This window comes from Neofelis nebulosa, chromosome 16 (genome assembly GCF_028018385.1).
Source record: "Neofelis nebulosa isolate mNeoNeb1 chromosome 16, mNeoNeb1.pri, whole genome shotgun sequence".
NCBI lineage: Eukaryota > Metazoa > Chordata > Mammalia > Carnivora > Felidae > Neofelis > Neofelis nebulosa.
Window position 1 is genome coordinate 28,589,109 of NC_080797.1, and position 25,389 is coordinate 28,614,497.

Sequence of the window (25,389 nt, forward strand, 5' to 3'; positions counted from 1 at the left end):
TTGCTCAAAAATCTAGCTGGCGTCGCTCTCGGCTCTTCCTGGGTGGCCTGGCAAATTGGTTCCACGGGACTTTTTGCCAGTATCAAAAAGACTTTTTTGTACACCCCCGTTTCTCCACATACAAGTAACACGCTTGAGTAAACGAGCATTCCCTTCCTCACTTCCTACCAAACGTGCCTGCGCTCTTGCTCCCCCGCCCAGCAGCTATCAATAGCCATAAAAATGGGGGTGAGTAAATCCTCCGTTGTGTCTCTCCACCCCGGACCCCTTTCCACCGCTTTCGTGGCAAACATTTTCGGAGGGTCGTTTCTCAGAACGCTTTTCCGGCGCCCAGGTCGGGCCATTCTCATGGGCATCCTGTTGTGTCCTTGTCTCCCACAGTCCTTGGCTGACCGTGAGCCATGGGCTGAGCTCCTTGGTGCAGTGAAATTTGAGGATTTGGGAGTTTGCAGGGGACCAATTACGTGCATTCCCTATCTCATTTACTGTAACTCCTTTGAGGAGGCGCTACTATTACCTCTTGTGGAAGAGGGTTTATTTCTTTTAGATTATGAGTGAGTGACTTCTTGTCCAAGGAGGGCAGCTGCCTTTCTTGTACCCTAGTTGTACCAATGCTTTGTCCTCTTCCATACTGACATTTTGGGGGAGAATGTCACCTGGAATAGAGGCTTTGGGGCCAGACCAACTGGTCTATGAATTCCTCTACGATGTCTTAACTAACTTTGATACTATGGGAAAGTTACATAACTTCTAGTTCTTCTGTTAAAAGGAATGACATTTAGTTTATGTATTTGAAAGTGCCTGACACTACATCGGCACTTGACACTACATCGGTGTTTGATAAATGATAGTCTGTCTTCCTTTTGTGATCACAGGAAAGGCCTTTCCTGACGACTCCCCACTAAAACTGCCAGGCTTTATTTGAGGCTAGTTTATAGGACCTATCAGAGTAACCCCTTCAGGCTACCCGCATTTCTCTTTTATGGCTTCGAATGGTTTTGCTCACTTATGTTAAATATTTCTGCATAGTGATACCAAATCAACATCATAATCACCGCTTGCTAGAAACCAAAATCTCTGTGCTTATGCTTAGTGGGATTTTTTCAGCTGCTTGTTTTTAGGAGGTGCCTTTGAACGTCATTTTCTATTTTGTCATATGCTTGTATTTTTAATGTCCTTTTCCCAATTCCTGAATGGTGTATCAACCTTAACTTTGATTTCTTCAGTGGAAATCTTAAATTTTAATATTGTAAAGGCTGCTAATATAATCCCATCTAATAAAAATAGCTGTATCATATAAAAATGGTTTTTAAAAATTTACGGTAATTTTATAAATTGGCCAGTGAATTGAATCTTGGCAAATGGGCTTGCTCCAGTTGACCCATTTCTTTATGTGGATGGTACTTTCCTAGGGAAGTTGAGAAGTTGTTCCTTCAAATGGATAATTGCTTTGGCCTGGGTCAAAGTTATGACTGTGGGAGTGGGTTATAGTAATAGTGAGTTTGAACCTGAGAAAAGCAAGAGAAACTGCAGCTAGAGGGACGTTGTCTTCTGAAGTGGCACCTCCCTTTTAACTGCTTTACTTGGTTTCTGGGCTCCCCAGATCTGCTACTTCCCTGATCCCTCAAGACTCTTTTTCTCCCTTACCTGTTTTTTATTCCTGGGGCTGTCAATGCCCAACTCAGAGGCACCTTGTTTATAGAAGCTAAACGGTTAGGTGGGATCAGTACAGTCGTTTTTTTTTTTTTTTTTTAATGTTTATTTATTTTTGAGACAGAGCATGAGCGGGGGAGGGGCAGAGAGGGAGACACAGAATTCGAAGCAGGCTCCAGGCTCTGAGCTGTCAGCACGGAGCCCAACACGGGGCTCAAACTCGTCAACTGCGAGACCATGACCTGAACCGAAGTTGGATGCTCAACCGACTGAGCCACCCAGGCGCCCTAGGATCAGTACAGTCTTAACCAGAATTAGAAGAGTAGATAAATTAAGGGTTAAAATCAGTAGTTAGTACTAAGTGAATCAACCTTGACCAGCCCATCAGAGTCAAGGTGAGGATAAGATCTGAGCTAAGAGTAAACAAAAATCCAAGAATCCAGGTGGAAGGTCACTAATCAGTAAAGTCTAAGAAAGCAAGAGCATAAAGCTTGAGAAAGATTTGGGAACCAAAGTTAACTGTTAAGATCTAAGCTGGTTTTAACCTTCTGCCCTGATGGGGTAACTCCTGATCAGGACTGACTTGGAACAGAGTTCTGGGGTGGGGAAGCGGAGGTAACTTTTATCAGAGCTATTTCCTGAGCAGGCATTGTTTCTGCATTGTCCTTGTCCTCTTAGAGTTCACACTGGAGGGGTGTGTGGATGGAGGCAGAACCCTAAACAAAAGCCACAGCACAATATGATGAGTACTCTTACAGAAATTTTGGCTGAGTGTTAAGGAAAACAGAAAACAACTAATTGATGATGGCAGTTAGAAGGTGGGAATAGAAAGTCATGGAAATTCCAGAGGCAGTGACATTTGAGTTGGCTTTGAAGAATAAACAGACACTTGCATAGCAGAGAACTGGGGAGGAACACTTATTCATTTAATCAATGTGAATTGAGTACTTAACTTTGTTCCAGGTATTGTTCTAGGTAGTGGGGACACAGCAGGAAACAAAGCCCCAGGCTTGGAGGAGCTTACATTCTAGTGACGTCATAGGCACAAGAATCAGCGTGAAAGAGCTTGGTGTGTTCAGGGAAGGTTAAGTTCAGTTGGGATGTTGGTGGAAAGTAAAGCTATAGAGGTAAGAGGAGGACAGAGTAAGAGCCAATTATCCCATGCTGAAAAGTTTAGATACAGACTCTTCTGCAAGCCCTTGCCTTTAAAAAATTTTTTTTTAATATTTATTTTTGAGACAGAGAGAGACAGAGCATGAATAGGGGAGGGTCAGAGAGAGGGAGACACAGAATCCGAAGCAGTCTCCAGGCTCTGAGCCTCAGCACAAAGCCCGACGCGGGGCTCAAACCCACAGACCGTGAGATCATGACCTGAGCCGAAGTCGGACGCTCAACCGACTGAGCCACCCAGGCGCCCCAAGCCCTTGCCTTTTAAACATTTTAGAGCTGTGGAAACCTTTCTGCCAAAGAATCTTGCAAGGTCACTCAATATATAAAACAGTAAAAGCTGAACTCTTTGTTGAAGCAGGGAGGAGAGGTGGGGGTCACACAAGAGAGGATCTCCCAGTGCTGCCCTCCCTCTCACTCTCAGGTCGCCACAACAGCTCTAAGAAACCCGAAGGACCCCAGTGGGTTTAAAGCCTACTGCTGAATGTAATGGAGGGCACACAAATATGGGAAAATGGAGAAATGTGATCATATTTCCTGCCTTGGGATAAAATTGCCAGGAGAGATAGGGTAGGATGGCCTTTTAGCAGAGAAATTAGTTAGATGGGTTATGGAAGAGATACTGAAGACCTGACCTAGGTGGGTAGGATAGATCCAAAAAAGATTTAGGAGAGAAAATCAACAGAACTTGATGACTGAGCAAGAAAGGGGAGCAAGAAAGGGAGGAGTGAAAGATGACTTCAAGAGAGCACAGTGAAGGTCCTTAAGACTTTCTCTATTCACCTCTTTGCTTTTTTTTTTAATTTTTTAATGTTTTTTATTTTATTTTTTGAGAGAGAGAGAGAGAGAGGGGTGGGGGGGAAGGGGAGAGAGAGAGAGACACACACACACAGAATCCAAAGCAGGCTCCAGACTCCAAGCTGTCAGCACAGAGCCCGACATGGGGGTCGAACCTACAAGCTGTGAGATCATGACCTGAGCTGAAGTCCAACGCTTAACTGACTGAGCCACCCAGGTGCCCCTCACCTCTTTGCTTTTGATTACAGGTGTCCTGGGCATCTGGTTGGGTCACCCCATCTTTGGCTTTCATCTGCCTACAAGACCAGTTTGAATGTCTCATCAAGGCCCTTTGTCATGTCCTCATGCTCTGTATCAGGATAGATACAGGAGAGGAGACTGGGAGGGAGGACAATGAGACCTTGATTTTGGACAGATGGGTTTACATGACCTATGGAGCATCTAGCAGTGAATTGGAAATACGGATCTGAATCTCAGGAGAGGAGTGGTGATTGGAGTTAGATATTTAGGCTTATCAGAAAGTAGGCAGTAATTGATGGGATGTGAATAGATAAGTATGTCTGGGTAAGTCATGTATAAAGAAAAGAGCTAAGGATCGAACTGCAGAGGACCAGAGGGGAGGGAGAAGTCAGAGATCCCAGGGGAGACCTTTGCCTTATCTTCCCTCTGTCTTACTGGTCTGTTTTCAGTCATACCAGTAGTTCTGGGTCCAAACTCAAGAGCCAGGAGGTCGCCTCTGAGGGGGTCTGGGAAGTGACCAGGAAGAGGACTCAGACTACAGTGCCACCCAGGTCTCTCCATGCACCATAAACGTCTACCTTGAATGGGGAGAGAACAAATGGTAGAATCATGCCCCAGGCCTTAGCTCCAAAGATTTCCAGAGTGTCACCTGGGCTGTAGACCTGAAACTCACTTCTTGAATCCTGGTATATACTCCCACTATTGGAAGACACTATTCTTGAGTTTTACCTGCTAGGCTGTGTGAACTATGAAAATACGTATCTGTGACTTCATTGTGTACATAGAGGAGGAACTTTTGTACACTTGATGATCCGGCAAAATCGGATTCTCTTCACCCTGGGCTGTTTCATGCCTTTTAGCCTTATTCCATTATCTTTGCCTAACTCATTCATAGCCTTTTTTACATGACATCCTCCAAGAAGTCTTCACTAATCCGTTTCCTTCATTAAAGGTTTCCCCGTGGTACCTTATGAATACCTTTATGTTCGCAATTGTCATGTGGAGAAATGATCTGTTTATGCATTTACCTTCTTTGCTAGAAGATGTCAGTGACTGGCACCTAGAAGCTGCCCACTGAGTGTTTCTTAGATGGTGAACACGGCATCAGCTGCTTTGCCATCCAGCACTTCTGCTGCTCTGACTGTGCGGTGCCCCAGGCCTGCCTCACCACCACAAACGGAAAATGGATGTGTCAGCCGCTTGGGATTCCACCTCGGCCAGGCTCCTGGTACATCCCCAGTAGTGCTGCCATTGTGCTAAGTGTTTCCCGCCATGAGCTGTCTACCCATACTTCTGAAATTCTAACCTCCTGTGGGCCATCCAACCAAGGAGTGATCTTTTGCTGGCCTGCTGTAGCACAAGTACTGGGCCATCTCGCTCCAAGGGCCTTTCTCCTATGAACTCTTTGGCAGCTACTTTGTCCACCAAACAGCTGGGTCAGGAAGCATAGACCCACTGGGAATTGTCCCTCTGGTTTGGGTTTATTAAATACTTTTAAAATGCTTTAATAAATTAAATACTTTAGTTCCATTAAGTGTTTGAGTGCCTGTAGATGCAATAGGGTCAGAGGTTATAGGAAAGTACCTCTTCTGAAACCATAGAATGTTTCAGAATGAAATTCTGAAAAGTGGTCAGTGAGCAGAGTAAGGATCAAGGGAAGAAGAGAGGAAGAGAAAAAAGGCATTCCAAGTGAAGGGAATAAAGGCATGGGAATGCTGCCTCCAGGACCGCAAGTCCTGCAACTGGCTACACCATTAGGTCCTATGAGGGTGGTGTGGGAATGGTCTCCCCTCCCCCCATCTCTTTTGATTCTTGAGCATTAACCTAGTGCTTTCCCAAGGTCTTGAATTGCCCCTAGTGATGTATCAAATCCCGTTTGCCTATTGGGTGACCATCAGTAGTATCTCCTTCAAATCAAAATGCTTCTAATTAATCAGGTCCTACCAATTAGCCTCTTTTCTTTGAGTCCCCATAGCACTGGCTTTTCAGTTTGAAAACTTTCTTTGCATGTAATAACAGACCAGAGGTAATAACAGAGAAATAACAGCTACGAACAAGAAGTCATATATAGTGTTAAGTGCCTGGATTTTGGATTCCAGAGCCAGCTCAGAACCAGGTTTGAATCCTAAAACCATCACAGTGAGAGTAGGGGAAGTAACTGAATCTTTCTGCCTTGATTTCTAAAATAGAGGTAAAATGAGTACCTCATATGCATAGTGAATGTTAAAAGAAGTAATACGGGGGCGCCTGGGTGGCTCGGTCGGTTAAGCGTCCGACTTCGGCTCAGGTCATGATCTCACGGTCCGTGAGTTCGAGCCCCACATCGGGCTCTGTGCTGACAGCTCAGAGCCTGGAGCCTGCTTCGGATTCTGTGTCTCCCTCTCTCTTTGCCCCTCCCCTGTTCATGCTCTGTCTCTCTCTGTCTCAAAAATAAATAAAATTTTTTTTTAAATAAAAGAAGTAATACGTGTGGTACTTAATAAGTGTCAGCTATTCTCTGCTTAATGAATAGGAAATCTTCTTTATCCTTACCATAACTTAGATATCTTGTTTTCCCCCTAACACCTTGAGGATGTTTTATCATAGCAATTAACTCATTGTTGGTATTGTTTATCATTCTCTGTCACTACACTTAAAGATCATTCACTTGTTTAAACACATGTATTGATTAGGTTATGACAGTGGTTAAAAGTAACACAATATATACCCCAAATTATTGAAAACAGGTACTTAAATACGTGTACATGCACATTCACAGCAGCATTACTTACGATAACTGAGAGATGGAAACAACCCAAATGTCTATCAATAGATAAATGGGTAAGCAAATGATGGCATATACATACAACGGAATATTATTCAGCCATAAAAAGAAATGAAGGGCTGGCACATACTACCACATGCATAAACCTTGAAGACATTATGCCAAATTAAAAAAGCCAGACGCAAAAGTCACATGTTATGTAATTCCATTTATATGAAATAATCAGAACAGGTAAATCCATAGAGACAATGCAGACTGGTGTGTACCAGGGGATAGGAGAAGAGAATAAACAACTGCTTAATGGGTATGGAATTTTCTTTTGGATGAAAATGTTTAGAACTAGATAGAGGTGGTGGTTGTACAACACTGTGAATGTACTAAACGCCAATGAATTGTTTGCTTTCAAACGGTTAATTTTACATTATGTGAATCTCAATAACAAAAAAAAAAGAGAAAGAATTCCCACCTTCAAAGAATTTGTATTTTAGCGAAGGAGCCAGATCAGACAGTAAGCCAGTTCACACCTAGGCAAGCAATTACATACTGTGATAATTGCTTGGTGAGAAATAAAGTAAGGGGAGAGAATGGAAAAGATAACAAAGGGCTGGAAGTAGAGAGGCTCTGAGGTTGGAAGGGGCTTAGCAGTTTGAGAAATTGCCAGGAGAACCTCTGGACTCACTCTTAGAGAACCAAAGGCAATGGTTTAAAATGAGCCCAAGGAGGTAAGCAGGCGCCAGGCCTTGCAGAATCTTACATGTCATGAGGAGGGAGTATGATATTCAACCTAAGAGCAATGGGAAGCTGGGGGGGGGTTTTAATCAAGGAGAAAATGAGGACCTGAATTACATTTAACTGTTTTATCTTTTTTAAATTAAAAAAATTTTATTAAGATTTTATTTTTAGTTATTTTTATTTATTTGAGAGAGAGACAGAGAGAGACAGAAAGAGACAGAGAGAGGGAGGGGCAGAGAGAGTGGGGGGAAGAGAGAGAATCCCAAGCAGGCTCTGTGCTGTCAGTGCAGAACCCAACACAGGGTTCCACCCCACAAACCATGAGATCATGACCTGCACCGAAATCAAGAGTTGGATGCTTAATCGCCTGAGCCACCCAGGTGCCCCAAGATTTAATTTTTTCTTTCTAAAATTTTTAGGGAGAGAGGGATACCTGGGTGGCTCAGTCAGTTAAGTGTCTGACTTCAGCTCAGGTCATGATCTCACGGTTGGTGAGTTTGAGCCCTGCACTGGGGTCTCTGCTGTCAGCGCAGAGCCTGCTTCTGATCCTCTGACCCCCTGTCTCTCTGCCCCTGCCCCACTCATGCTCTCCTCTCAAAAATAAATAAAAACATTAAAAGATTTTTTTCTTAATTTTTAATGTTTATTTTTGAGAGAGAGAGGGAAGGAGGAAGAGAACGGGGGAGGGGCAGAGAGAGAGAGGGAGACACAGGATCCGAAGTAGGCTCTAGGCTCTGAGCTGTCAGCACAGAGCCTGACGTGGGGCTGGAACTCACAAACCATGGGATCATGACCTGAGCTGAAGTTGGATGCTTAGCCGACTGAGCCACCCAGGTGCCCCCATTAAATTTTTTTTTTTTTTTGAGAGAGAGAGAGAGAGAGAGAGAGAGAGACTATCCCAAGCTGGCTCCACGCTCAGTAAGGATCCCATGACCCTGGATCATTACCCGAGCCAAAATCAAGAGTTGGATGCTCAACCCACTGAACCACCGAGGTGCTCTACTCTCCGATTTTATTTTTTAAGTTATCTTTACACCCAGTACAGGGCTTGAACTCATGACCCAAGATCAAGAGTCGCATGCTCTACTGACTAAGCCAGGCAGCTGCCCCTTATCTCTTTTTTAAATGCACTTATTAGCTTGTCTGTTTTCTAGTGTAAAGGTTCTCTACAAGGCAGGTTGTATCAGAATTACTTGGCAGGCTTATTCTATTATTTTTCTGTAAATTTAAATTGCAGTATAATTAACATACAGTGTTCTATTAGTTTCAGGTGTATAATACTGGGAGGCTTATTTTTTAAGTTTATTTTGAGAGAGAGAGCATGTAAGTGCGCATGGGAAAGGGGCAGAGAGAGGGCGGGGGGGAGGGGGAGAGAGAGAGAGAGAGAGAGAGAGAGAGAGAGAGAGAGAGAGAGAATTCTAAGCAGGCTCCACACCCTTAATGCAGAGCCTGATGCAGGGCTCGAACTCTTGAGCCAAGAGATAATGCCTAAGCTGAAGTCTGTTGCTTAACCGACTGAGCCACCCAGTCACCCCTGGGAACCTTATTCTTAAAATATAATACTGGAAGCCATTGGATTGTGTACGTGTGTTGTTTAGTGGGGGTGGCTAGAAGGGATAGTTTGGAATAGCTCCCCAGGGGATTTGCCCCTACTGCTCCCTCAAACTCCTTGGAACAAGCTTGAAAGTCTTGAAATGGGTACTAATTACATTATCATGAATTCTTTCCGCACTTTACAGGGGTGGAGAGGGGCCCTGATTCAATGACTGTAACAATTTCAGTGGCCTGTTCTGAGACTGGCAGTTAATGCAAAGGTGGAAGGAGGAGCATGATCTCTGAGAAGACCCAGAGGCAGGAAAGCAACAGCAAAGTAGGGTTCATCACTGGAGGAAAGATACCAGGAAGTACAGGTGAGCAGAACTGATTTCTAAAAAGGGTGGAGAACTGTACTATGAAGAGGCTCTGGGTGCTATGGTGCAAGACTTTGTTAGGGGTGAAAACAAAGCAGAGAATTTATATACTGAAAATCTATCTTGGCTGCTCAAAACTGTTGTCTGAGTAGCAACAGCATTGCTTTTGGAGCTTGTTAGAAATGCTGAAGCTTAAGCCCTGTCTCAGACCCCAAACCTACTGAATCATAATCTGCATTTTGAACAAGAGCCCCAGATGTTTCTTTTGCTCATTGAAGTTTAAGAAGCACTGGTCTAGATCATGGGGAGAAAATCCCAGACGACCAGAAGGTAGGCTCTCTGACATAGCTGAAGCACTTTATTTTTAATACTTTATGATACAGGACAGTGGCTTCTGAAAAGGTATTGCATTTTTTTCAATTAAGTACTATAAATCCTGGAGAAAAAAACCTTACTTAACTACAGGGAGGTTTCTCATAATGCAAATTTCCACCCACTAGAAACATTTCCTGTGGAGTAAAGTACTAGGCTTCCTTAAAGTGAGGCAGAGCACGTTAAAAATATGCAAAAAGAACTCGGATCTTGGCCAAGTCAACCCTTCACACAGCTGGATCGGGTCTGGGGCAGCTGATATCCCTTGGCAGCTCTGAGCCACCAGGATGGGCTTTTAAACAAAGTCAAGTTGGAGGCTCTTCTGCCCCAGAGAACAGCTCTGTGTTGTCTTTAATGCTGAAAATGTAGGAAGGCGACTCGAGAAAACTATTTTCAGAGAGTGTAACTAGGTATCTCCGGGAGTCGGCTACACCTGGGAGCTCTCAGCAACTACCCATTCTCTGTTGAAGCCCTAAGTGACCTTCGACCTCTGACCCCGCGCCTTGCACAGCGCTTCCTGCGCAGCTTTTCGCCCCCGCCTCTCCGGCCAAGGGCTGGTCCAAGGGGTGTGGGCGTGGCTCTGGGGCTGCCGGTTAGGGGCGGTGCCCGTCAGGGGCGGGTCTCGCGATGGGCGGGATTTGAGGAGGCACCCTGGCATTGGGCCGCTGGGTATAGGTGGGGCCTAGCGCTGGGGTTGTTTGGGCGGGGCAGGGAGTTAGTTACCGCCTCTGGGTAACTGGACTCTGTCGGCCAAACCTCCGGAGGCCGCGGGCGGCAGGCGGGCCTGCAGCAGATCCCGGATCCGGAATTCCCCGGGCAGGACCGGAATCAGGATCGGCCCTGCCCCAAACCGGGTCTGTGGGGAACTCGAGGTCTTGGACTAGGAAATCCCGGAACCCGGATCAACAAACCCCAGAACCCGGAATTTAGATCGGAAAGTCCCGGATCACGGATCGCGGAGCGGACTCGACACGGAGCCCGGAGCCCGGATCGCGACACCGCCGGACGGGACGGAGCGATGTCGGGCCGTGTCGCGGGCGGGTTCCCGCTGCCTCCGCTGAGTCCTGGCGGCGGCGCAGTTGCCGCGGCTCTGGGGGCGCCGCCTCCGCCAGCGGGACCCGGCATGCTGCCCGGACCGGCGCTCAGGGGGCCAGGACCGGCTGGAGGTGTGGGGGGTCCCGGGGCCGCCGCCTTCCGCCCCATGGGCCCCGCGGGCCCCGCGGCGCAGTACCAGGTGAGGAGCGCGGATGGACAGGCGGCGCCGCGAGCACGCCCGGGGCATGGAGCGACTGGGGCCTCGAGTGAGGGCCCCGGGGCAGCCGACGGACAGAGGGCACAGGGGCCCAGCGTGCGGAGTGCACGGGACAGGGAGGAGGGCAAGGCCGGGTGGTGGGGCAGTTGGGGGAGAGGGTAAGAACGATTCAGGGGTGGAGGGTTTGAAGCGGTTGGAAGGGCCTGGAGGCTTTCTTGGAACCGGGATTCTGAGTAACTGAGAGATGGAGGAGTTGGAGCTAGTGAGTTGTAGGCGACTGGGTTGAGAATGCTAGTGTAGATCCTAGGGTAGGGGGTTCTGGGAAGTGCTGAGAAAGTTTTGCAAAAGGGCCCTCACTGAGAAACCAGGGTTACCCTGCATTGGCCTTGGTCCCACTCCAAGTCTGCGCTGTTTTGTTTTTTTGTTGTTGTTGGGAACTGGCAGAGTTCTAGCGAGTCTGAGATGGTTCCCAGCTGCTGATGAGGAGGAAGAAGGGCCTGGCTTCCCAGGCACGGGAGGTAGAAGATAGAGGAAGAGGATTCCAATCTATGCCAGGCAGGGTCTACTCCTGGTCAGGCCCAGGAGCCCTTGCATGGGATGGTTCTGGGTTCGACCACAGATGGTGGTGGCGGGGCCTGAGGAAGGCGGAAAACCCAGCCCATTCTGGGCAGACTCTCTTTTTGGCTTCCTGCCTGGTGTCATAGTGTCCAGGAGTTGATTAGTCTGCAGGAGCAGAGAGGCTCCACTGAGCCCTGATGGTCTGGGGCTGGAGGAGCCTGTGAGAGTTGTTCAAAGAGTTCTGTCCTGACTTCTTTGGAGTTTGGCTTCAAAGAGAGAGCTTCTCAGGTTGCAGCTTCAAAGGCCATTGAGAAGCAGAGACTTCATCCTTAGGGTCAGTGTATGAGGAAAACTCATACAGTATGAGGATCCTGCTCATCAGTCCCCCCCAAGTGCATTGTTTCTGGTTACCCCAGAATGCTTAGGAATTGTGCCTGTCCTTTTCCCCACTCCCTCTCCACTTTTATTTAGACTTTAAGTTCTAACATGGCCATATTCCACCCAACCTGTGTGCCCCAGCATTTGGCACTGGCTTCTTTGCTAATCTCCCAAGGAAGCTGGGGCTTACTCTGTTATCTCCAGGTACAGCCTCCAAAAATGGATCCTCATGGAGTAGGATATGCATTCCTCCCCTACCCATGAGCCTTGGGCCCTCACTTTCTAAAGAGATTCTTAACTGAGGGGTGATTTTTCCCTCTAACTCCTCATTCTCACTCCTCCCTGTAAAGAAAAAGGGTCTGGGTATTGACAGAGATAGACCTGGTCCCAACCACTCCCATCTTGCTTTGCCACTTGGGGATTCATGGCTCCAAGGTGTTGCTGAGGGGTCCCTGCGTCAGTCATTCCATTCCAGCCCCTGGGCTACCTAGCTGAGGGCTGGCCTTGGAGCCTCCTTGTGGGCCTTTGGCCTGAGAAGGATCTAAGGAACAGATAGGAGCCTCTCCAGTTCCTTTGCTGGAAACCCATGGGCACTGTGGCCTGGGGAATGCCCTGAGAAAATGAATTCCACAACCATACATAGGGAGTGGACTAGGGCCAGTGGCAAGGTTTGGCTGGCTGGCTGGCTGGGTAGTCCCAGGCTGCTAGGGTTGGGAACCAAGGGGAAGGCACTGAGCCTCTGCTTCCCCAGGCTTTCTAGCCCACCAGCTTTTCATCACCTCCTCTTCTTCCGGGGAGGGGCGTTAGAGGTAGAAGGGGAGAGGGAGGACCCAGTTCACTCTGGCTAAGTTTGAGGAAGATCTTGCTTGGCCTCTTTCCAAGTCCAGTTGTGTGACTTCAGGAGATGGGACTTGAGATCTCAGGAGCAAAAGGGGTTCCTCCTATCAGAGCACATGGGGTGAGCTAGAAGAGCAAGGGTTTCAGGGCCCAAGTTGGGCAAGTAGGGGAGCCAATGAAAGAAGGGAAGTGACGACCCATCTCCCTCCACACAGTGGAAGGAGTTCTAGCTGTGGATCATACTCAACAGAGGAGCTTAAGGAAGAACAAAACCCAAAGAAACACAGATTGTTGGGTTCACTCCAGAGTTCAAAATATTTTCTAGTTAGGGAGGGGTATGTTCTCTTCTCCTAGGCCCGGCCACCAGGAGCGCCAGGGCCACAGGCTTTGAGGCAGGGCTATGTGTGTGCTCTCTGGAGACAGCAGCATCAGGCCCAGCCACGCGCCGCTGCTGTCCTGGGTGGTGGAGGAAGAATCACACTTAGGTCGTGGGCTGCTGCTGGGCTAGGGAGAGGACGTTGTTGCACACTTCCGAGGTTCAGGGCACTGAGCCAGGCCTACCTCGCTCAACTGCAGGCGAGGGACTTATAGAGCCTGAGAGGCCTGACCTGGGCTTTTTTTTTTTTTAAACTCTTGGGGTTTTTGTTTTGAAGAGGAGTTACTGGTGCTTCAAAGAGCAGGTGTGGAGCTTGGCAAGACTAAGCTGGGACTAAGCAACCTTCCCCTGGGCCTCTTCTCCCTCTTGGGAGAAGCCTGGGGCCTGGGGTGAGCTAGGGGCCCTGCGCCTGGGAAGTTTGGAGCAGATGTCTGGGAGGGGCCTATTCCAGGCCCTGCCCCTGCAGCCTTGACTGGGGACTTCCTGCTACAAGAGCACCTGCCTAGGAGGGATGGGTGGTGCCGAGGAGGTTTTGTGAAAGTCCTAGTGAGTGGCTTCTTGGGGACCTCAGGGCCTTGTCTCACTCTGTGTAGGTCCCACTGCTCCAGCTGTTCTTGCCCTCTGGCTCATGTTCAGGGTGGGGAAAATATGTCTAGCGTGTCTGGAGCCTGGGTTTACAGCTGTGGCCACACTGAGTTTGTTTCCTGTAATCTCTGGCCATGGCTCATTAAGGCCGAGAAACAGGCTGTCCCTTGCCTTTCAGCAGCTTGGACAAATCTCTTCGCGGCAGGCCTCCTGAAGCCCCAGAGTCCCCCACGTTCAACTCCATTCCCCCAGATGGCTTTTCCCACCCTACTCCCCCTTTGCCCTTCCCTACATCTCTGGGTCACTTTTCTTCATCTCTCCCTCTGGTCAAGAGTCTGACCCTCTGTGCTGAGAACATGAGTTTGGCACTAGATGAAAAAGCGGGGGGAGAATTCTCATCTCCATGATACCGGGCTGGGGGTAGGAGGTTCTCTGATTTGGTGCAAGTCCCCACCTAGCCTGGCTTGGTGGGGTAGTTGTGCTGGTTGCATAATCTGGGCCCTGGGGCCAGCCCTGTGAAGCTGCCAGGGACAGTGTGTGCAAAGCAGAGCTGCCAAACAGGCCTTGCAGGCGGCAGCTATGGAGGGGGAGGGGGAGGGGGAGGCGGGGGCGGGCGGGGGGGGGTGCTGGCAGGGTTACTCCCAGAAATGTTGGGGAGCTGGACCTCAGTGGGAAATCCTTCTGCAGACTTCTACAGAAGCCGTTTCTATAACCCGGGCTCCTGGTGACCCTGTGACTGATCTTGCATAATCTTCCCTCCGTTCTCCAGTTTGGGATCGTGAGGGCTGAGTTAAGCACCCGACAGCCCCAGCCGCCAGGTGGTGCACGGACCGCGGACAGAGCCCGGGTGCCAGCCGCTCTCTGATAGGCCACACAGGACCCACAGCTTTCCTCTTGGGGCCTCTTGGCATAGGGGTAGGGAACAGGGCAGTAGGGAGGTGGAGAGAAGGGTCCAGTTCTGGGTTGTGAATAGGGGCCATATGGTGACCAGATGGTCTCTGTACTGTACCCGAGGCCACCCGTACCGGTTGGGACATGCTCCGGCCCATCCTGTTGTGGCTTGCTCACCTAGGGTGCCCCTGCCTGATAGGCTCGCCAGCCCATTGGACTGTCTTCCTCCCTTTAGTCACACCACTAGGCTGGTGCCAGGAGATGGATGTTGGGGCCTTGCCTGCTCATATCACACTGCACCCTTCCACCTGGCTATGACACTGCCCCCAGGCCATGCTTCTGTCTCCAGCTGGGGAAGGAAGTAGATAGGAGTGCTTGGTGGGATCACGCGATGGTGTTGGGAGTGTCTTAGAGCCGGCTGGTTCCAGGGAGCAGGGCGTCGTGCGCTCAGGCTGGAAGGTGGCAGTGGGCCCCAAAACACTCCTGCGGGCCCTTCCCTCGCAGGTAGGACTCTCCTGCCCACCCCAGACTCTGGCAGGCCTCATTTGCTGGCACTGACGCCAGGGTGGTTGAAGGGGGCGGGGCAGGTGTGGTTTACATTTCTGCTCTTGGGCACCTGCTCCCCTTTGTTCCTGGTCCTCCAAGCGGGGCTCTGCGGTGTGCTGCTCAGGGCCAGACCCAGCCCAGGAGAGGGATGGAGGGAATGGGCTATAGGCCCCGTGGGGCTCTGCCGCTGACCTATGCACCCCCATTGGCTTGCTTCTTCCAGCGGCCCGGTATGTCACCAGGGAGCCGGATGCCCATGGCTGGCTTGCAGGTGGGGCCCCCTGCCGGCTCCCCATTTGGCACAGCTGCTCCACTTCGACCTGGCATGCCACCCACCATGATGGACCCGTTCCGAAAACGCCTGCTGGTGCCCCAGGCCCAGCATCCAATGCCGGCCCAGCGCCGGGGGTAAGACCATCTTGTTTCTCCTGCTCTGCCCGGCACAGCTCTGGTGGTAACAGCAGTTCCTTCTGTCCTAAGCGCTCTAATGACTGAGGGAGACTCCTGGTTCTTCTGGGGGAGGGTCCTAGGGACTGGAGGGGGAAGTGTTTTGGACCATTGACCCCTTAAATGGGTTTCTGTCCTCCCCAGGTTAAAGAGGAGGAAGATGGCAGATAAGGTTCTACCTCAGCGAGTGAGTATGTTGGGTGGGGGCCTAGGAGGCCTTACCCAGTGGCTGGCAGGCTGCGGGTACAGTCAGGTTCCCCCACCTCTGGGATAGCGGAGCAAGGAGCCAGAGCTGCAGCTGAAACAAACTAATGAATTCCTCTCTGCTTCTAGATTCGGGAGCTTGTCCCAGAGTCTCAGGCATATATGGACCTTTTGGCTTTTGAGCGGAAGCTGGACCAGACCATTGCCCGAAAGCGGATGGAGATCCAAGAGGCCATCAAAAAGCCTCTGACGGTGTGTGCAGCCCCGGCCAGTCCTGGGCCTTCCCAGACTTCTCTGCCTCCCCCTGATGTTGTGTTCCGGCCTGGGTCTGCCAAGCATGGGTCTGTGATTTCTCACACTGCAGGATGCAGCCCATTAGTGGAACATGAACTCAATTTAATGTGGTGGGGCCAGCATGTTTGGGTTTTTTTTTTTTTTAATTTTTTAATGTTTTTATTCGTTTTTGAGAGAAATGAGGGACAGAGTGTGAGTGGGGGAGGGGCAGAGAGAGACAGAGACACAGAATCCGAAGCAGGCTCCGGGCCCTGAGGTATGAGCACACAGCCTGATCCAGGGCTTGAACTTGTCAACTATGGGACCATGACCTGAGCCAAAGTCAGAAACTTTAACCAACTGAGCCACCCAGGTGCCCCAGGCCCAGCCTGTTTTTAACAAAATATAAAATAGTAGAAATTATAATACTTCACAGTAGTATAATACTTACCATAGTAGTAAAAGTATTGTTTAATGATGTTTTGTTTCAGATATTTATATATGTATGTGCCTCCTGAGTCATTTAAGATGTAAACCTTATGGATCATCGTTAGGAGTTTGCAGGGCAAGACTAGAGATAGATAAGCGTAGTTCCTATCTCCATGCACACACTCCCCTGGTTTAAAAATAATAATCTAGAACAATCCCCTGAGTGGTAAAAGCTTTCCAGAGGCCAGAATACTTTGGGGCCAGTGTTTGAGTTTCGTGTAAAATGTGTGCTAGAAGCTTCTGACTTGCCCGATAGCACCCTGTGCGCACCTGTCAACACCACCAAGTGCACTGTGTTGGAGTTGTCATTAGTGCCTCTCTCTCCTCCGTAGTTGTGAGTTCTCTGAAGTCTGGGACTGGGATTTCCTACTCCCGATTTCCGGTACCTAACAAGGTACCTGGCCCCTAGACAGCATTCAGTATTGATGTCGAGTGGGTTCAGACAGAAAGATTGGGTAGCATTGTTTTCCAACGTGTTGGCCCACCTCTAGCTGGTTGTCTTTCTCTCTTTAGCAAAAACGAAAGCTGCGGATCTATATTTCTAATACATTCAGTCCCAGCAAAGCAGAAGGTGATAATGCAGGAAACGCAGGGACCCCCGGGGGAACCCCAGCAGGGGACAAGGTGGCTTCCTGGGAACTCCGAGTGGAGGGAAAACTGCTGGATGATGTGAGTTGGGAGAGGTGGTGTCTGGAGGGGAGGTGGCCCGTGTGGGCTTAAGACTGAAGTCCTGCCTGAGGGAGAGGGCACTGCTGGGTCACAGCTCCAAGCCAGAGCTTGAAGATTTGTATGGTTGTTACAAGAGCTATCCTGCGGGTGGCAGTGAAGTGTCTTGAAGAAGGGGAACCCCTTTCTAATTCAGTCCTCGTTGGCTGCCAGCAGGGTGCACCCAGAGTCCTTTCCCTGCATCCGGCGCCTCATTTTGCCCAGTCTCCTTGCTTCCTTCGGGGCCCAAGAGTCTCACTACCCTGAGATGCAGGGTGGAAATAGTACTTTTTTGGGGGCTTAGCCTAGGTTAGGTTGAGAGGTCAGCAGCACCCCCAACTCACACCCATTACTGTTCCCCAGCCTAGCAAACAGAAGAGGAAGTTTTCTTCATTCTTTAAGAGCCTCGTCATTGAGCTGGACAAGGAACTGTACGGGCCTGACAACCACCTGGTAGAGGTAAGAGTGGCCCTGGGGCGTGGGGAGCACAGGCTGACATGCTGGGTGGGCAGAGAAGTGGCGTCGGTCCTGTAGAGGGCGAGGTGTGTGTGCTCCGGCCCCACTCCCTTGGTGATGAGGTCTGCTCCCCTCCTCGCTGCCAGTGGCACCGGATGCCCACCACCCAGGAGACTGATGGCTTCCAGGTGAAACGGCCTGGAGACCTCAACGTCAAGTGCACCCTCCTGCTCATGCTGGATCATCAGGTGACAAATGTCTGGGGCCCCAGGGAGTCATCTGGGGGAGGAGAGCTGGTTCCTGTGGTAAACCCTTTCTGTCCTGCCCGATCCTTCCACTTTGGTTTCTCACAAGACCACACCCCCCTGACTCCCCTCTGTCTATCTCCAGCCTCCCCAGTACAAGTTGGACCCCCGACTGGCAAGGCTGCTAGGGGTGCACACACAGACCAGGGCGGCCATCATGCAGGCCCTGTGGCTTTATATCAAACACAACCAGCTGCAGGACGGGCACGAGCGGGAGTACATCAATTGCAACCGTTACTTCCGCCAGGTGAGCTGGCGGCCATCCCCCCCTTGTCTCGTGGCCCTTGCCCTGCCCACTGCTTCACCTCCCTGCGGGGCTTGTTCTTGGCCACATTCTCCACACTGACCCTGGGATGGCCCATTTCCCTCTGTGCCCTCCAAGGCATCACCAGGCCTTTGGTACTCTCCCTAGATCTTCAGTTGCGGCCGACTTCGTTTCTCGGAGATTCCCATGAAGCTGGCTGGATTGCTGCAGCATCCAGACCCCATTGTCATCAACCATGTCATTAGGTAAATGGAAGGGGGGGGAATGGGAAGGCTCTTTGAAGAGCCATTTACCTTGGGGCGGCTGGGTGGCTCAGTGGGTTAAGCGTCCGCCTTTGGCGTAGGTCATGATTTCATGAATTCATGGACAGCGGTGCAGAGCCTGCTTTGGATCCTGTCTCCCTCTCTTTCTCTGCCCCTCCCCTGCTCACACGCTCTTTCTCACGCTCTCAAAAATAAATAAAACATTAAAAACAAAAAGCCTTGTACGTTAAGAACAAAAACCGTTTACTTTTGGCTTGATGTAAAACCAAAGAAAAGCAGCAGGTTTGGTTTCTTGCTACCTGAGCATGTGCAGGTTTGGCCCGGGTGGGTGGGATGAACGTAGCTGTGTGCTGACCCCTCCCCTCCTGTGTCCTGCCTACAGCGTAGACCCTAATGACCAGAAGAAGACAGCGTGTTATGACATTGATGTGGAGGTAGACGACCCACTCAAGGCCCAGATGAGCAATTTTCTGGCCTCCACCACCAATCAACAGGAGATTGCCTCCCTTGATGTCAAGGTGGGCCCTCTGCTTTCCCAGCCTCCTCAGGGACCCAAGATGAGGGTGGGTAGGCTGTGTTGGGGGGCATTTCTGTACATGTAGCACCTTGGGAAGGGATCTTGCTCTGAGTCCTTTGGGGTTAGGCCTGGAAACAGGACGTGCTAAGAGTGGGGACCAGTCTGACACAAGTACTCCTTTCTCCAGATCCATGAGACCATTGAGTCCATCAACCAGCTGAAGACCCAGAGGGATTTCATGCTCAGCTTTAGCACGGACCCTCAGGACTTCATCCAGGAGTGGCTCCGATCTCAGCGCCGAGATCTGAAGGTGCGGTCCTCCTCCTGAGGTTGATCCCATGCTAAGCCCTGGGGGGACTTTTGCCCCCTCCCCGCCACTACTTCTGCTCGCAGGGCTGGGAATGGCACCGCATATAGCTCTCCTCCTGGCTCTCTGCAGATCATCACTGACGTGATTGGGAATCCTGAGGAAGAGAGACGAGCTGCTTTCTACCACCAGCCCTGGGCCCAGGAAGCAGTGGGGAGGCACATCTTTGCCAAGGTGAGGCTCTGCCCTGCGTGCCCTCTTGAGGCTGCGAGTGGCAGAGGCCTGAGCCGCCGGTCTCTCCTTTCTCCAGGTGCAGCAGCGAAGGCAAGAACTGGAACAGGTGCTGGGAATCCGCCTGACCTAACCGCTCAGGGACACCCCCCCCCACCTCCGCCTGGAAGGGGACCGCCCTCTGGGGCCACAGACACATAGACTAAGGATGGGGTGAAGGGTGTCTGCTGTCACCCTGTGTTCCCCGGCTGTAGTTTCGTAAATGTAGTGATAGGATTCCTTGTTGCTTGGTCCCCAAAGCCTTATATTTACTTTACACTTTGGCTTTAAATGGGTTCAGAACAGATGCCTCCTCTGCTCCCTGCAGGCAGGCAGGCCCAAGTAGGTCCGCTGGAGGCTGTAGTTTGACGTTGCAATGGAGACTTCAGAACCAGGCCCGCCAGCTTTGCTTGTTTACAGACCCCCTCGGGGCTAGCATCAGTGCTGGCTCCGAGGAGCTGGGTGAGGAAGAGGGGCGCAGCTCACACTCTTCCTGGCCTTTCTAAACCAAAGTTCTTTGCCATTCCTACCAGCGCAGTCTTGCTGCTGGTTTTTTCCTTTCCTTTGGGTATTTGCACTATTTGGGAAGCAGGTTTTTCTATGCGGGAGCCACTTTTTTTGTACAGGGGTAAGTTGGGGTTTTCAGGGAGCCCTGTTTGGTGCCTCCTTATTTTCTTTCCTCAATCTATGCAAGCGGCTCTGGCCGCCATCATCTCCTGGGATGCCAGAGGGCGGCCACCCCAGCTCTTGGGCCCAGGGTGGTAGAGCCTCCTTGGAGGGGACTCCAGTTCTCTGGCATGGCCTGAGGTACGGGTGTGCGCGAGCGGTGGAGGGGGAGGTGGGGAGAACCGTTGTTGCCCTTTGGAACTCGGTAGGGAGGGTGGACCCCAGGGCTTGGCAAGTGCCACTTCTGGCAGGTTTGGAAATTTCCAAATAAATCCTTGTTTATCGGCGATACCCAGACTCGGTCATTGAACGGTGTGGCCACGCATTAACAGACCGAAGTCCTTAAGAGCTTGTCCTGCAGAGCTTTATTTGAAGGAGCCACACAAAAGACCACTGCTTCACTTCCACAGCTTCTTGATAGACATGTTTTTCTCGCTGTCCTTCTGCATGACCTGGAGAGAGAAAGCATTAGGTTACAAACTGAGCCGACACACGCTCTTTTCCCACTGCTCCAGAGACCCCGTCCACCAAGGCCGGAAGGTAGAGGCCTGTACCTTGGCTACTGCCATCTCAAAGTCCTCCTGCGTGACGTGGACTCGCCGCTCCCGCAGGGCATACATGCCGGCTTCGGTGCACACGCCCTGAGCAGAGAAAGGAAGCCAGGCACTGTTGCCGTATGCCCTCAAACTCGGACCTTTCTGCCTCTGCCCCTTTCAACGCGGGCTCTCCGATTACCTTTACTTCAGCCCCTGACGCTCCAGGCATGAGCTCGGCAATCTTCCGCAGGTTGATCCCCCGGGTCAGGTTCATTTTCCGAGAATGAATCTTCAAAATGTCCAGCCGGGCCTAGAGAAGAGAGAGGAAAAGCCTGAGCCCCGTGGCCTCCCCGCCACAGCCGGAGCCGCTCCCAGCGCTGCCCGTCACAAACCTCCTCATTGGGGGGTGGGAATTCAATTTTCCTGTCGATGCGCCCAGGGCGGAGCAGCGCCGAGTCCAGGATGTCAATCCTGTTAGTAGCCATGATAACCTGAGTGGAGAAAGCGGCGTGGTGGCATCAACCGAGCCCTTCCTCGGGCTCACCTCACCCAGGGCCTCTCCTTGGACACCACCTCACCTTGATATTCTTGGTGGCCTCAAAGCCATCCAGCTGGTTGAGCAGCTCCAGCATTGTGCGCTGCACCTCACTGTCCCCTCCGGAACCCCCCTCCAGCCGTGAGGAGCCAATGGAGTCGATTTCATCCATGAAGATGATAGAAGGAGCATGTTCTCGTGCCATGACAAACAGCTCCCTCACCATTCTTGCCCCTGTGCAGAGGCCAGGCGGGCGTTAAGGAGGCAATGAGTTCCTACCCTTACTTCCCCCCACTCGCTTCTTCGTTTTCAGGTGTCTAGTCAGTTACCTTCCCCGATGAATTTCTGTACCAATTCTGAGCCAGAGACACGAATAAAGGTACAGTCTGTATGATGAGCCACAGCCCGGGCCAACAGTGTCTTCCCAGTGCCTGGGGGCCCATATAGCAGCACCCCCTAGAGAGAAACGGGAGAACTCAGGGCAGAAGCCAGCCCCCACACCACACTCCGTGAACATTTCCTGAGCGCTCGCTCTGGGCTAGGTCTCACACTAGATGCTAGGAGCGTAAGTACCGAATGCCAAGGTCCCTCATAAAGCTTCTTTCTGAACCACCTCAGTGCTGCTGCGGCAGCCCTCTCCCCCAGCCCCTCTTCCACGGGGAGGGCCAGCTTAAGCGGGGTCCAGTCTGTCCTGAGCCCTGTGCTCACTCTGGCCGGGACAGGACGAACAGTAACAGCAGGGCCCTCCCGCAGAAGCCTTGCTTCTCACCTTGGGCTGTGCGATGCCCAGCGCTTCAAAGAGCTCAGGATGCTTGACAGGCAGCTCGATCACTTCTTTGATCTCCTTTATCTGCTTGTCCAGTCCACCGATCATCTCATAGGTTGAATCTGGCACTTTCTCCACCATCATCAGTGACACCAGGGGGTCTACCTTGTTGGGCAATATCTTGTGCAGAGTGTAGCTGTCGTTTCTTAGAGCCACTCGGCAATTGGGCGTCACCTGGGCAGGAGGAGAGACTTCAGCAAGTGTTGTGGGGATAGCTGACCCCAACCCCCCACACGCCACACTCACATCGTTGATGTCGATGTTCTTGTCCACATCTACAACAAACTTGCCTTCGGGATGCACCTAAAGAAACGAGGGCTCGTGACCTTTCCTGACGGCCACTAAACCACCCACCTTGCCCAGGAAGACCTAGGAGTCCTAAAAGAACAGTAACAGGTGTCCCGGCAAGGCTACACACAAAGGTATGGGAACGCCCTGGGCATTGGGCTGCTTCCTGGGGGCCATGGTGCCTTTACCTTAACCAACACTTTCTTCTTATCCATGGCCCGGACTACTTCCCCTACATAGGAGCCCTGTTCCTGCAGCAGCTGTAGCTCTTCCCGCAGTAGGCGAACTGGATGGGAAAGAGTCAGGGGTCACTCAGCTGCTTTGGTGTCCCCTCTCCCGTGAGTCAATTCAGTATGCGTGAATTAAGCACCATTTTAAAGTTTTGGAAGAAAGGCCACAAAAAGAAAGTCAAAACTTAGGTCTTCAAGGGAGTTACAATGGAGCTCAGGAGAGGCATGCGCATGAACAACCATAAAACAGTGCAAAGCATGACCTTGGACTCTAGGAGAAAGCAATAAGCACCAAGTGTGACGTCTCAATTTAGGGAAATCTGAACAATCAGACCTCGGACAAAATGCCCATATAGTCTTCCCATCTTTTCCTCCTCACCTTTTGCATTAAGCTCATTCCTCTGTGCCTGCAGCCTCCGGAGATTCTGGCTCTTGTCATTCACAATCAGCTGTGGAGGATAAGAAACAGAACAGAAAATATTAGAAGATTCAACTCTTGGCTAAGATCCTCAAGGCTGGTATGAGCTGAGTGACAGAAGAGTACAAGGCACCTGAACGTTACAGATTGTCTAACATGATCCTAATGACGCTATCCTTTCTTCCAAGATTCCCCCTGGGACCAAGGGCAGGCCTCAAAACAGGCTAGTTGTCCTAATGCTGGTCCAGGAATAATAAGCCCTAATGGAGAAATGTTACAGCTGGCTGTCATAGTTAATTTCTCACGGGTCAATAACATGGTAGAGTGAAAAGATCATTGGGTCGGAAGGCTAAATTCTAACCCCACTGCTGCCAATTAATAGGTAGATAAAGCTAAGGGAAGCCATTTAAAAGGTCTGTTGCCAAACTGTAAGTACACATGGATAACATCACCTATCCTGCCTCTTTTCAGGACTATCATGAAGAACAAACGAAATCACCTGTAAAAGCACTTCAAAAATGATAAACCTGATAGCTGCAAAAGTACCAAGAGTTCAGAAATTGTCCTTGTGGTTGTCCTTCAACATTTTCCTTCAATATTATCCTTCAATATTTACCTCATTGCTGTAGTTCTTGCTCGATCTGTAGGCTAGAGCTCTGGGTTGCCCAATTTTCATTCAGTCCCATGGAATCAGCATTATACAGACTGGGCAATTGTCTGCCCTCCTCCTCTCACCCTGCCCCAACCCCAGTGTGCTAAATCTTTTCTGAGCTTATGTCTTCTCTTTTATAAGAAACCCACTCATTCAGGCTTCTTCTAAAAAGAACGATCTTTGGGGCGCCTGGGTGGCGCAGTCGGTTGAGCGTCCGACTTCAGCCAGGTCACGATCTCGCGATCCGTGAGTTCGAGCCCCGCGTCAGGCTCTGGGCTGATGGCTCGGAGCCTGGAGCCTGTTTCCGATTCTGTGTCTCCCTCTCTCTCTGCCCCTCCCCCGTTCATGCTCTGTCTCTCTCTGTCCCAAAAATAAATAAAAAATGTTGAAAAAAAAATTAAAAAAAAAAAAAATCTTTAAAAAAAATAAAAATAAAAATAAAAAGAACGATCTTTGGCTAAAAGGAACCTTTTAGGTTAAAATTTGACTCTTCACGATGTATTATAAACTGAATATTGGTTACTTTCAAAGGGGCGGGAGTGAAGAGAAACCAGAGACAACTTGTATACTTGTTATGGTTGACTAGTTATTTCTTCCACTGCGCCCCCAGGGGAATAATATGGATTGGTAGACACATGCTCCATCAATCCTTCACCCCTTTCTACCTAGAAGGGGGATGCCTCTGGACCTCTGGAGTCCGTCCTCACCTGCAATTCTTCAATCTTGGACAGATAATATTGGCGGAGTCCACTGCCTGCTTTTCCCTCTTCCAGCTCCATCTGAAGACACAGTGTAATTATTGAAAAGGCTAAAAATCCAAGGGAAAATCCCATTTCCAGCCCGGACTTTGGAGGAATGATTTGGGTTCGAATTTCTCAGTCCATCTCTTTAGAACCCTCCACTCCCCATGACTAAACTAAAAGCAGAATAAGAGTGCCGCCTACCTCATAAGACTTTCGAGAGGATCAAGAGACAACATACACGGGAGTGCGAATCAAGCGCTATAGAAACCCGAGGTATCATTACTTACAAGCGGAGCCACCAGGAGGATCGGGGGCCCTGCCTCCTGCGACTCGCGGACGGGCCGGCTTCCGTTCCCACCCTTCCCCTCACCCACTCTGGCTTCCACGGGGTCCTGTCTTTCTCTCCCGGCCCTTACCCGCCGGGGGCGGCACTGACACAGCAGATCCAGTCCCAGGCAGGGCCCCCTCTGGATTGGTCCGCCCAACCCCGACTCACCCGACCCTCTTGCCCCCAGCTGGCAGTCCACCTCGGATCACGCCTTCTTCGCATCGAGCCCCCAGTCCCCGCCCGGCCGCCGCAGCCGCCATACCTGCTCCGGTCCGTCAAGCGCCATCTTCCCTCTCCCGCAGAGACCGCCGGCATCTGAGCCGCCTTGGCGCGCAGGCGCAGAAGCAGGGGTTAGGGGCCCGACAACCCTGGCAGAGAAGAGTTCCGGGTCAATGGGCGGGTTGTGCGGCGAGAAGTTTACAAAAACAGAGGCCATGATGGGAAGGTGGCTACGCGAGGTCAGGCGCTTTGGAAAGAGATGAAGAGGCCACAGAATTCCTAAATTTTGCTCCCTAGTAACTCAGTTTTAATTCAGGTAATCTGTTCCTCTGGCCCCAGCTTCCAACTTACTGTACTTGAGGCCACGCTCAAAATGGCGGACACTTGG

General features: G+C 50.7%; 2 protein-coding genes across 4 annotated transcripts; one reads left to right on the forward strand and one right to left on the reverse strand.

Moving 5' to 3' along the window:
• The first annotated feature begins 10,340 nt into the window (after positions 1-10,340).
• SMARCD2 (SWI/SNF related, matrix associated, actin dependent regulator of chromatin, subfamily d, member 2) lies at positions 10,341-20,515 on the forward strand. 2 transcript variants are annotated; one of them, XM_058705242.1, is made up of 13 exons: positions 10,341-10,870; positions 15,283-15,467; positions 15,651-15,693; positions 15,840-15,962; positions 16,986-17,141; positions 17,541-17,636; positions 17,780-17,881; positions 18,024-18,185; positions 18,351-18,448; positions 18,849-18,984; positions 19,171-19,293; positions 19,423-19,524; positions 19,601-20,515. In XM_058705242.1, exons 1-13 carry the CDS (start codon positions 10,655-10,657, stop codon positions 19,652-19,654), a joined length of 1,596 nt encoding a protein of 531 aa, XP_058561225.1. In that variant the 5' UTR covers positions 10,341-10,654; the 3' UTR covers positions 19,655-20,515. The 2 variants fall into 2 exon arrangements, with proteins under 2 accessions (XP_058561225.1, XP_058561226.1); XM_058705243.1 differs by lacking the exon at positions 10,341-10,870 and adding an exon at positions 14,370-14,537.
• A 53-nt stretch (positions 20,516-20,568) lies between these two features.
• PSMC5 (proteasome 26S subunit, ATPase 5) lies at positions 20,569-25,340 on the reverse strand. 2 transcript variants are annotated; one of them, XM_058705245.1, is made up of 12 exons: positions 25,045-25,340; positions 24,419-24,490; positions 23,021-23,090; positions 22,600-22,697; positions 22,370-22,426; positions 22,067-22,297; positions 21,627-21,753; positions 21,341-21,531; positions 21,155-21,253; positions 20,962-21,072; positions 20,781-20,867; positions 20,569-20,678 (listed from the first exon to the last, which is right to left on the reverse strand). In XM_058705245.1, the coding sequence occupies exons 1-12, from the start codon at positions 25,216-25,218 to the stop codon at positions 20,625-20,627; spliced, it is 1,371 nt and encodes a 456-aa protein (XP_058561228.1). In that variant the 5' UTR covers positions 25,219-25,340; the 3' UTR covers positions 20,569-20,624. The 2 variants fall into 2 exon arrangements, with proteins under 2 accessions (XP_058561228.1, XP_058561229.1); XM_058705246.1 differs by having other exon boundaries at positions 24,951-25,098.
• Positions 25,341-25,389: the final 49 nt, after the last annotated feature.